This window comes from Morone saxatilis, unplaced genomic scaffold (assembly GCF_004916995.1).
Source record: "Morone saxatilis isolate NCDOM2014 unplaced genomic scaffold, NCSU_SB_2.0 Contig16, whole genome shotgun sequence".
NCBI lineage: Eukaryota > Metazoa > Chordata > Actinopteri > Moronidae > Morone > Morone saxatilis.
Genome location: NW_023339718.1, coordinates 24,135,877 through 24,148,236, shown reverse-complemented (window position 1 = coordinate 24,148,236; position 12,360 = coordinate 24,135,877). Strand labels below are relative to the sequence as shown.

The 12,360-nt window shown below is 41.5% G+C and overlaps 1 protein-coding gene across 1 annotated transcript in view; it reads right to left on the bottom strand.

Moving 5' to 3' along the window:
* Nucleotides 1–12,360, bottom strand: part of bicdl1 (BICD family like cargo adaptor 1) — a gene marked incomplete in the record, with an annotated part of 18,333 nt that overhangs the window by 1,367 nt on the left and 4,606 nt on the right. Inside the window, 8 exon segments of the mRNA XM_035658686.1 lie at nucleotides 2,030–2,150; nucleotides 2,541–2,671; nucleotides 3,235–3,378; nucleotides 4,468–4,686; nucleotides 4,795–4,974; nucleotides 5,244–5,390; nucleotides 6,573–6,584; nucleotides 7,368–7,484. Of these exon segments, the coding sequence (XP_035514579.1) occupies nucleotides 2,030–2,150; nucleotides 2,541–2,671; nucleotides 3,235–3,378; nucleotides 4,468–4,686; nucleotides 4,795–4,974; nucleotides 5,244–5,390; nucleotides 6,573–6,584; nucleotides 7,368–7,484 (1,071 nt within the window).

Below are 12,360 nucleotides of genomic sequence, written 5' to 3'. Positions count from 1 at the left end.
ACCAGTGCACATCCACTGAGAATTGACTTTTCAGTGAAGTAGGAGACATCTTGTGTCCAGCAGAAATTAACAAAATTTGCATATTAATAGTCTGTAGATGAAGTAAACACCTTTTATGGGTTTTTTAATGTACTTTTATGTGCAAACAACATACCAGACACACATTATTGTCCAAGCAGACTATTTGTACATATGTCTTAATGTATGTCTGGAGGGGATCTTTAATATCTCTCAAAATATAGTAAGTGATCATAAATGGCATGCAGCCCAGAGTATGGACTATGACCATGGCCAGATTAACCTACCAGGGGGCTGCAGGGCAAATTTTTTTGCTAGATTAACCGCTGTTCCACACACTTTCTGTACAATGTATACAGTTTTTCTTCAATGTTACCTGGCCAGGTTTGCTGTGTGTTAATTTGATTTGGGAATATGTGCACAAAACTAAAACAATGAGGATCTAAAAATTGTATTTTCACACGCATATATGATGTCACTTCATACTGTGCTTTAGAGGTAAATGGACTACATTTATACAGCACTGTTTTTTTCCAAAGCTCTTTACAATTTGCCTCTAATTCACACACAAATCTCTTTCAAGGAAAATGGCTTCAGGCTGTTCAAATAGTCACCATACATATCCAGATGCCACCATCTTCTAAGTCAGTGATTCACAAATGTTTGTGACGCCTTCAGCGTTTTTGTGGCATACGTCTATGTGTGAAGAGTTAGTGAAAGAGTCATTTTTTCACTCAGATTTCAATTGATTTGAATAGCTTTTAGAGGCCTTCCTGAGTAGGTAAAAGTGTTCGCAATAAAATGCAAACATTAGAGCCAGTCTAAAGTCCAAAAAAGTCATGACTGCTGAGATTAACTTTTAGTTGACCGCTGCTCTGAATTGCAACCAAATACTTTGAGTTAACCAATGGATGGAGGTTTGTTGTTGGTAGTTCTTGAGAGCTGAGGCCACCAGGGGGCCCTGATACGCCACAATTGTAATGGGAGACTAACTAGTACTTAGTATAAGACTACTTTTTATTAATAAAAGATTAGCCTTTTTACTTTAGATGCTAATATCACTGAGCAGGGTAAATATCTATGCACCACCAAGCTATTAGGATCTACTGGGGACAAAGGTGTTTTTGGTGTCTGTGTTCTCATCTCTCAGCAGGTAAACTGAACAGTGGACCAATCTCCTAAAACCATTCCTTTAGGGGGTACAGGTGTATGGAGAGAGGAAACAGAGGCTGGTGGAGAGAGAGGGTGGTGGGTTTGGACGGTTCTCTTTGGTGATTAATGGTTTCAGAGAGAAAGCGGAGCGGGGATGGGCGTGTCTACTGAATAAACCGTGGCATGGAATGGCTCAGCGTGGCGTAGTCGGTTTAGTGCAGAATGAAAACGGAGAGATGGTGTGGTTCGGGCTCACCTCTAAGGCAGGAGGGGGGGGTACCACAGAGGAGAAAGGGTGGTACGGAAGCTGAGAAAGGCCACTAGATCAGAAACCACAAGAGCCAAACAGTAAAGAGCCCTGAGGAGGCAAACTGTGGGCAGGGAGAAGAGAGAGGAAAGAGCTGCTAGTTACAGGTGAGGGAGGGGAGGGAGGGAACACACGCACACACACACACGCACACACATGCACACACATGCACACACACACACACACACACACTATGTCCTCAGGCTACATGTGTAATATGTTTCCTTATTGACAACCATCAGACAGGCAACTGACATACACCCTCATAAGTTAATTGAGTGGTTTAGTGTATGTGCACAGATTAAAATAGACTAACACTAAACACAAGTTACAGGGAAGGGAAGGAAAATGGACACACTGCTCTAGAAGTTAGTGTCATTTTATTCTTATACATATCAGATAATAGTCTGCTCGCTAATTTCATCTAAAGTTGGACGAAATCAGACAGAGCAGAGCAGCTTTATTTATGTAACAACATTCCAAAATATTACAAAATGACTATTAGGCTTTTACTTTTATATTTATATTTATACATTGTGACCTTTGACCCACCTGCCAAGCCTCCAGCTGCTGCGACAGGTTGAGCTTCTGCTGGATGGCGTCCAAGAGCTGGCTGTTCAGAGACATGATGTCTATTTTACATTTGGCCAGCTCCATCTCCACCGCTTTCTTCCTGCAAGACACACAGACAGTGTGACAAATAGTCTGACAAATGGCTGTTTCTCCCAGCTTCCAATCTATAAGCTCAAGTCATAAGTCATAGCTTCATATTTAATGGCTAACTCTCCCCGAAAAAACTATTCTAGTCAAACTATTCCTTTAAGCAAGAGCAGAGAATGACACCATGTAAAGGACCAACAGGGGCAAATTGAAAGGAAAATTCTGGATCTTTACAAGTTGTTATTCTCATCTTATGTTGGCCATCATTTCTATCAATTATGATTACATTAAAGTAATGTCTGATAACTGGGAACATAGCAACATTGCTACAGTAAAGTCAGCAACACAAGCTGCCTTCTTGACTCATCAAACTGGAATTGACATTTTATTGATGTAATCGTACTTGGCTATGGCGTCATCTCTGTCTCTAATAGCACTCTGGAGCTGCTCGCTGGGTTCTCGTATTTCAGCCATCGTCTTCATCCGCTCGTTCTCCTCCCGGAGAGAGCACATCTCTACAGACAGCAGCGCCATCTGAAGGTCACATGGGAGAAAGAAACAGATGTGTGAGTTGCTGGCCTCAAATTCAACACATTCAGTCTCTAATGTCAGCGCTATACCGACTGAAACTGATGTTTGGTTGACCCAGTTCGACAGGAAAATAACTGTGTGTGTGTGGAGCTCATTTTGTGTAAATCATGTAAGATGCCATTTCACCCACAGGAGAGAGAGATAGAGAGAGAGCTGTCCTGGCAGAAAGAAGACAAGGTTGAAGCGATGTCCTACATTATAAACAACATACATCAAGTTCACACTGGCACACAAACTGGTGAGGACTACATCTGCAGCACTGACAGTCTAAATGTTATTCTTAGACGTGAGCAATGTTATTCCACCAAGAAATCCTGGATGTGATCTTGAATTAATAAGGGCTGTCTGACACTTTCTTTTCACACAGTTAGCAGCAGAGCCTCGCTGTGAAGATTGCTCACGCTTTAACCTCTTTATGCATCACCTGATCTCTTGTGTGTCACTGATGTGCACATACATATCATGTGTATGCGTGACATGTACAGTGATGTCACTGAAGCCGGTACCTGATTGTGCAGCTGTAGCACCTCCTCTTCACTGCTGCGTGCTTTGTCCTGCTCAGCCTCGTACAGCTCTCTGACTTCCCTCAGCTCCTCTCCCAGCTTCCTCACCTGCTCCTCCAGAGCCTCCTCATCACTGCGCCGCGAGCCCTTTCAACACACAACACACACCGCTTCACAACACACACTCACGGTACGTATATATGCTGTTACCACCCACAGTTTATTATTGTAAAATAGGCCTACAGAGGAAGTATTATTAAGTTAGCTGTATTTAAAACTCTTTGTTAACACTTTAATTTACGGGTCCCAGAGGTTCCTAATAATTTTCTAGAAAGGAATTGATATGTAAGTATAAATTCCTTGAGAGGATTATGTGATTTCAAATTAATTACATGGAAATTATTCAATGAAAAATAATTGCTCTGTAACCTATAGAGTCTTTCAGTTAGTGCACAGCAGGTCAGCTGAATGTGCAAAAAGGTCAAATGGGTTTACAGACAAGCATACAAATCCACAAATATGGAGAATGAAGATGCAATAATAAATGTATGTAATGTAATGTATATTTACTTTGGTTAACATGCGTTTCCTGTCATTATGATTTAAGCTCCTCTTGAAATCGCTTTTTAACTGAGAAAAGTGTTATCTTAAAGCTTTCTGTTTTCTCACAGTATCTAATTCTGCTTGGTTTTTTCTTCTACAAAACAAGTGTTACATAGTGTAAGTAACTATAGCTTCATGAGAGTTTTATATACAAAAATAACCAACGTTGCTGAGTTAACAGAAACAGTATTGCTAGTAGTTTAACTGTCACTGATTTATGATTCTTGATAGCTGCTGATAGGGGTGTGGTTTGATGATAAACATATGCCAAAGTAATTTATTACTCAATACACAGGAGGATCTCAGGTCAGATCCTATTTCAGTTGTGTTAGGGGCTTACTGTATTTTCATTATGTACCATTTTATCATTTTTCAGTTCATCTGTATACCTGTCCATTTCATTTACAAAACAACAGACAGATATTATATCATAGTACTACTATATAATTTCCTGGTTCTCTCTTAAAAACTAAAAAAAATGAGTGGCTGCTTACTACAGTGTCTAGAACCATTGCCTCTACCTATAATAAAAACAAATGATCAGTTTGTCCAGGGAAATGATGAGGGAAATTACCTCATTTAAAAAAGAATACAGGCTATTGTGTGACTAGCTGTCAGTGTGTTGTTCAATACCGTAGACTCGTTGCCATCCAGCAGATTTTGCGTTAGCCTCCGTAGTTCTAGCAGGCTGGTGTGGAGGCTCCCTGTAGGCACATCCTTGGCTGAGGACGTCTCCGAGGATTCGTCCATGGAAGAGTCAGTGGACAGCGCCGAGTCTGTGACGTCGTTTCCCCGGAGATGGGAGCAGAGTGAGCGGACTTCACAGTAAGCCTCCCACAGCTGAATACGCAGCTAAACAAAACAAGGAGGGGGGGAGAGTGTTTGGAAAAGCAGTGAGCAAAGTCATTTGACAGGTTTTTTAGTGGTCTTTGCAATCAAACACAATCCTGCGGTAGCTACCTGCTCTCTCTCCTGCTCCTGCTCCTCCTGCTCCATGCTCTGTTCTATCTCACACAGGAGGCTGGACGGGTGCGGGGTGAGGCTTTGGAGGCTGTGCTCCTCCGTCAGCTCCTCCAGCCGGGCAGTCAGCTGCCGGTGGGACATCTGTACCTCCTGGAGCTCCAGCTGGCTCTGCCGTAACTGAACACAACAGAGGAGGCAACATTTGGGACTTAACAGTACGAATTATGCAGTTTATGTATGTATTTATTGTAATTGTTTATTTGATAGTGACAGAGCATGTTAATGAACATGGATTTGGATGGTTCAGTCAACTACTTCAAGGCGAAATTATAGTGCGTTTACACAAAAACATCTCTGTAGAAGATCATTACTCACATTATCTACAGAGCTTGTAGCTACTCCTCAAAGATCTGAGATCTAAAAGTCCTTCATTCAAGTGTCTGTACCTGTAGATCCTTCTCGTGACTCTGCCTCTCCAACACTAGCGTCCTCTCTCTGAGGTCCTCCACTGTATTTTGCAGCAGCTCGTTCTCCTCCAGCATGGCGTGCACCCGACGTTCCAGCTCCATCTTCCTCTCCGACAGCATCTGAATCTAACACGTTAAACAGCACCAGTTAGTTACCCCACCACAGGAAATAGGCATTCATTGGAATAACTGAGGATTGTTCAATAGCAGACAGATGGGCAGCTATGGACCTGATTAAAGGCTAAATTTTGTTGTTTTGCTTAGTCTGAGGCAAGCCGGGCTCTTACACAAGATTAAAAAGTACTCCCACTGGCCTTAAGAATGTGTATTGCCTAGCACGGGCGTAGGCGTTAGTTGCCACCCTCGTCTTCAGGAATGTTTTGGTGATATATTTTAGCGTCTCCACAAAGCTTGATATCATTACTCCTTACCATTCATGTGCAACGGCCTTCTACTGAAGGTTAGCATCACAGCAATGCCACATATTCCTCATGAATTGTTTCGCCTTGTATCTGCCTGAGCAGCTTTCCCCATTAAACAAACATCAGTTCATTTTTATCCCTCCTGCTTTTGACCTACATCTGGTAACCTACTTCACAGTGCAAGAGCTTACATGTGGATCAGTTGTTTTCGCTACCATAAGAGCATCCACATTGCCAGGTTCTAGATATTTTTGGGCTGCCAGTCTGTCCTCATACAAATAGATCAAAAAGCCATTAGTCATCAGCACATGTCATATGAAGGCAAAGCGTTAGAAAAGTGGGAGCACCCAGACATTGCAGTATCTCAGCTAAATATAGAGCGGTAGCATTTTCTCCCAATTATAGCGCAGGCTCTGCAGTCTGGGTGTTTTCTGCCTGGCTTTGAAGAGAAGCTACGGGGAAATCTGAATTGTTGTTATGATCCAACAGTACCTTTGTTCATGATATATCTGGCTGATATCAAACATGACACAACTGACATCACAACAAACATCATGCTACGACAACCAAGCATGTTTTTCATGCTCGATCTCAGGAAACAGGGATTGTCATGAGGGTGTGGAAATGTCAAACATAAATGTAAGATGGTATGGTTTTATGGTTATACAGTATGAGGTCTATGAGTCTATATTTCATTCAACATGAAATTCAATAATCTACCCCATGAATAATAGTACTTTGCCCCTATATCCCATTCAATTGGACAGAGGAGAAGCGATTGTAAATTCAAAGGAACATAATGGTGCAATCCTTGTTTCTTATATTTCACAAGGCGTTACATGCAGCATGCACTCTGGCTGACAGACAGCGTCCGGTTACCACTCACTTCTAGCCCTTGCTGCTCCGACCAAGAGGAAAGGAGGGTGAGGGAAAGAGGAATGGGTGAGGAGAGAGATATAGATAAAGATTACAGAAATAGAGGAAGGAATTTGAGTGCCCTGACGGAATGAAGACTTGCTGGAGATGCTGCTGGCACGGTAGGTGAACACCACCCTCCTCTGAAAGGTTGAAAGCACTGTTTCTCTTCAGTGGGATCCACTCCAAATTTATTCCATTTATTTTCACCGAAGGCTCCAACTTTAAAGCAAGACTGTGTAACTTTTGCTGAAGAGTAGCCGCTGTGACCACAAGTGGTAACTGCATGATAATGTGTGTGTTTATATCTTCTTTTACTATTGAAATCAATATCTGTAACATACTAAACTGCTGTGGTAAACTCAGTTACACAGCAATATTTATCTAAAATTAGCCACCATTAGCTATTGGTCATACATAGAGTGTATTGAATTGAAAAATGGTGTGTCTTATTGGTACTGAATTAAACTGTTAATCCGTATAAGGAGGAATATATGATTTCTTCTTTTAAAAATTAAATATTCTTGCTTTAACTTTCCTTGGGATCTGCTGTCACCTTAAGTACTCAGGCTTCTGGCCAGGCACCAGTAACTGCAAACAGGCAACATTATTTTTACAAATCAGGAGTGCCTAGCTGTACTTTTCTGTTTTTGGGGGGAGGGTGGATGACTGCTCAACCTATGTGCACCCTAAACAGTCAAATTCGACCAACTGTACTTAGTATGAAGTGTATGTGTAACAGAAAATGGTACTGATAGCGGCTCACCTCAGCCTGTAGAGTCTCTAGTCGTGTCATGTGCTGGCTTGTAGACATACTCTTCTCCCTGAAGTCGTCCCGTAATGAATGGACCTGAGTGGACAGCTGCCTCTCCACCTCCGCAGCCTAGATGGGGACAGACATACACGACAAAGAGAAAAATGATGACACAGTAAAGTAGTAGTAGTAGTAGTAGTAGTGGTAGTAGCAGTAGTAGTAGTAGTAGTAGTAGTAGTAGTAGTGGTGGTGGTCCACAGTTGCCTTAATTGTATTTACGCTTACTTTAAAAGAATTTAGCACTGTTGGCCTCCCAATGGGCAGTTAAACAAAGAGGATAAGTCAAGTAGAGTGGGCTACAGAGGTTTTTGTCATTTTCACTGATTCAAGTGACATCATTTGAGGCAGTTTATCATACCCCAAACAGCTCCCTCTGGAGCCACAAAAAACTTTATACAACTTTCTCTCATATGCCGTAGCCCTCCCTGACACCTGTAAACAGACTTTGATGTGTAAAATCGGAGTTATCCTTTGATTATTGTTCATGGTGATGCTGACATAATAACACAGTTAAAGTGTTACACTAACTGCTCAGTTAAATTAGAAAGACACAGCCGCTCTTTAGTCTGTGTCCCCTTACAAACATACTGAGGTGACTCATTGGAGTCTGATAACAAGTGTAGACACACACACACACACACACACACACGCATAAACACACTGAATGATGTTCACTATGTACTGAGTGTTCTGTCAATGGTGCATTTGATAGCGGTTCCTCTGAAAGCCCAATTTCACCTAAATGTCACGGCCCTTTTTAAATGTCTCAAACAGTGCACTGGTCAGTTTTTGTGCGATTCAGCCCAGCAGCCGACTAGTTGAGCTTATTGGACAGGTAGGATCAGGCCACACAGAGCCTGGCTGTGCTTCATTAGCATAGAGCTGCACTCAGGAAGCAACTGTTCGCATTATCATCACTGCCATGGCAACAGCAAAATCCTAAAAACCACTCACTTTTTACAGCTCACAGAGGAGACTAAAGATGTATTAAATATGTCAAAAGCACTATAAGAAAGAGACAACTGGCATACACACTGGGTACAAATTCCATTTATATTTCTGTGGCAAGCAGATTGACCATGCATGTTTAATTCAAATTATCATTATTTTTTCTGGTTTGTCTTTCAGTCACTGGGTGTCGAGTGAAAATGAGATGAGTTACATCAATGAGAAGTACAGCCTCTAGGTGGCACTCCACACTGCTGCAGCTTCTCAAGAAGCTCACAGAGAGATGTGAGGAGGCTCAACAGCTGGTCCATTAGCTCACTTCAGTTCACTTCTGTCCTTAGGTAACACTGGTTGTAGTCCATGTCTGTGTTCTGCTGGGAGTCTCTGGAAAGGACAAGCTGCCAGGATGGCTCTGCTTTAGCCCTGGCATTCTGGGGCTCCACTCTGAGCAGTAACTAATAATGCAGCACTTGTACCGCTCCTCCCTTGTAACCCTGAGTGACTTTTACACTAGAATTGTGGTTAATCCGTAATTAAGGAATTATACATGCAAAAAGTTCTCCCCACATAAAAGGTTTCTAATTAGAAGTTATCGTATATCTGCAAAGTTTTGTAAATTACAGCGAATGAATAAATCATCCACCCTCCGGTGTAGTGTTATTCCTGAAATTCCAAATTACACAGCACTAAGACCGCAATATATGGCTATTTTGTAACATTATTATAATGATGGTGGTTGAACCATTTGCTACCACACTGGAAAATCAAATCTCTCTTTGTATACCAATTAAACCTGGATTAAATAATGGCTGCAAATAATGTCTACTAATTATTGTAATTATTATATTTTGAACAAGATAGATGGAGTTTATAAAATCAAAACAATTCAAAAAGTTGAACTTTGTCTTTCACAAAACACTGATAATGGTTTACACTGAGTGGGGGGACAGCTAATTAAGTGATAACAGAACAATACATAATACGTTTTGTATGTTTTATTATGGTGTGGCAAGTCTGCCTGCTATTCAAAGCAGGTTAAAGAAATGATGGGAGAAAGGTATCACTGTGTGTATCATACTCAAAGACAGTAAATGTCTTTACAATTAAACGATTTTATGAAAGACTTGAGGACTGACCTGCACAGAGATATGAATGGTATAACTAAAATGATTGTGCATATATCCAGAGTTGACCTCAAGTCAGCCTATTACTAAGCCTTGGGGGAAAGCAGAGGAAGCTCAACACTATATATTAAAAGTAATGAGGATCTGAGTTAAATGTAACCATAAAACAAACTGTGAGATATGCCATTTCAGACAACTCTGCTATGACCTACAGCAGTGAAACTTTTTGGTGTCAAGGACCACCTAGTTAAAATACAGCAGGCCCCAGACGCGTATTTGGTAAAATGTAGTCTCAGGAATCCCCGTCTGATGAGATTTAGTTATTCCATAACTGTCTATACTGTAGATTGGATAAGACAGTGAAACCTATGAACAGACCCCTTCTGGACCCTTCTGGACTCTGGTTGAGAACTGCTGACCTACAGAGGGAACACTGAAAAGGTTTCACAAAGAAACGACAGATTCTTGTTGGTAAAACTGTAGCCAGCAAAAGAGCTATAACAAAAGAGAAAAGAGCAATGGCTTCAGGAAATTCATTTGATGAAAAAGCTTTTCATCTTTCAAGACAAAATATTTTTGACAGAAATTGGGGGAAAGTGGATCATTTACATGATACAGGATGCTGAACATGTTACATAACTGTAATGTAAATAATGAATGTCTGAGTACACCATGATAATTTTCTGATCTATGTTATTATGTCATATTGTGCAACATTGCAGTTACAGTTTTTTCTAGATTTGACTACCTGATATACTGAATTTGAATTTGAATGTTAAAATTAAAGCAGCAAATTCTAAGAATTAATTGCAGCTACAGTTTGTCTCAGGTCGCAAGTCACCTTGTTGTATCACTATGAGCTAATGTCTCTGAGTTAGTGGGTATTCAGTTTAGTGGCCAAATGTGAGCTTCTATGTGAGGGATGCATGATCCTGTCATCTCTGTCTATGAAACAGATGTGCTCAGTGGAGGCCAGTGCAGCGCTAGGTCCCAGTGGTAAACGTGACATCTGACCCACTGGCCCAATACCCTTACAGATTTAGATTATGTGGAAAAAACACAGAGTAGAACTGCAGACTGCATGATTTGCAGACACTCACTTAATCTGCACATAAATTCCTCAGATCCCAGATCAAGCTTTACCAGCAAGACAGGAAAAACTGGGGGAAATCAGACTGCTGCGACAGAATCCAGGGCAGCAAAGTAGGGCTCAGCAGACATACACGATCCTTCACAGCCTCTTTACTCTGACATATACATGAGCAAATAAGTACTGTACATTAACTTTCCACAGGAGGGTTGAAACTTTGAAAGTAGATATTACTCCTGTTGATTCAGTCGCAGCCTGTCTGAGGTTGTGGAACATGATCTAGCAGATATGACTGCAGGTGCATCAAAGGTCTTTGGTGGCGCAGCCTAGCATCAAACTATCTGTATCCGTGTGCCATTCTGTAGAGCACATTCCCATGGTAACAACACACAGAGTTTCAACTTGCATGTCACTCTGGTTGTCATGGCAACCAGGGAGAAGTGGGATTGGTGGAGCTGTGACTTGTGGTCTCATTGCTTCTGGTATTTTCCTAGTCACTTTCACGGAACGCTGCCTCGTCTAGACTCATGGAGGATGGGCTACCCCGCGTTCAAATGGTTGCATAACAATTACTCGGCGTGACAATACGTGCCAATCAGAGAGCTGATCCTGAGAGCAACAGCTACCTTGGGCTGATGGGAGGCAGACGTTATGTGCTCCACTGACTGGATGTGATCGAAGCTGATGGCTGGACAGATGCCCAGGGACCATGTTCAACACTGGCTAGAGGTTGTAAAAGGAGGAGTGAAATTTAATCCTGTGCAGTGTGTGATGTGGATACACTGTGCCGATGAGGCATAGACACAACATAGGATGTCAGAGTTCTGCTTTTTCATTCAAAGAGGTTCACATTACGCCTGTTAAATTGTTGTGAATCACAAGTCAAAAAACAGAATAAATAGCTTGAAATAAACAACACTGATGAGTCACCGTAGGCTGATGTCAGCGTTTAATTAAGTAAATTCTAGAGGTTGAGGGAAGTAGAATTCACTATGGCCATAAAACATGCAGACACTTGCTGGAGTCAGTGCATCCCTAGCCTTCTCTGAGCATGCATGGTAATGTAATTATAAAAAGGTCCCCTTCCTGCTGGTTCACTCTGATCAGATTAGGCCTGAAGATATTGGCTGTTCTCACACTCAAGACCCATACAGACCAGCACACACCTCCTAGGCTCTACCCCAGGATCAATGGGAACCTATTTCCCCTGGGTGTATTGAATATGTATAGTGTCATTTATAGTTTTGTCATCCAATATTCACTCACACATGCACACACCCACACCTAAAGAGGAATTACCACAGGGGGTATTAGATAAGATGTGATGACAGACTAAATTTTTAGATCTTCTTTGCCTTAACATCTAAGTTACCTGCTGTTATTAATTAAGTAGAGTATGTACTGGACTTGTTTTGGTTCCTGACCGAATGCATATGGCAAGGCTATTAGCACGGATTACAGCCTAATCCCCTCAGCGCTGTGTCTTACCCCATGACTTACATCACTTCCTGTGGAGTGCCCTGTCTTCTCAAGGTCATCCCACTGCAGCCAATTGAAGGCTCTGTTAAGAACTGATTCCTGAGTTGTCAGAAGGGCGATAAACAGCTTTATAACTCTCATCTTCGGCTACAAGGTGCTTTAGAAATCATCCTCTGAAAAGATGCTCATATACGGAGGGCGATAAATGCCTTTTTCATCGATAAATAAATACGTACATGTACGCTGAAATAAATGTCGAAATAAATTAATAAAAAGTTGATTTAAAAAATAAATGAATAAATAA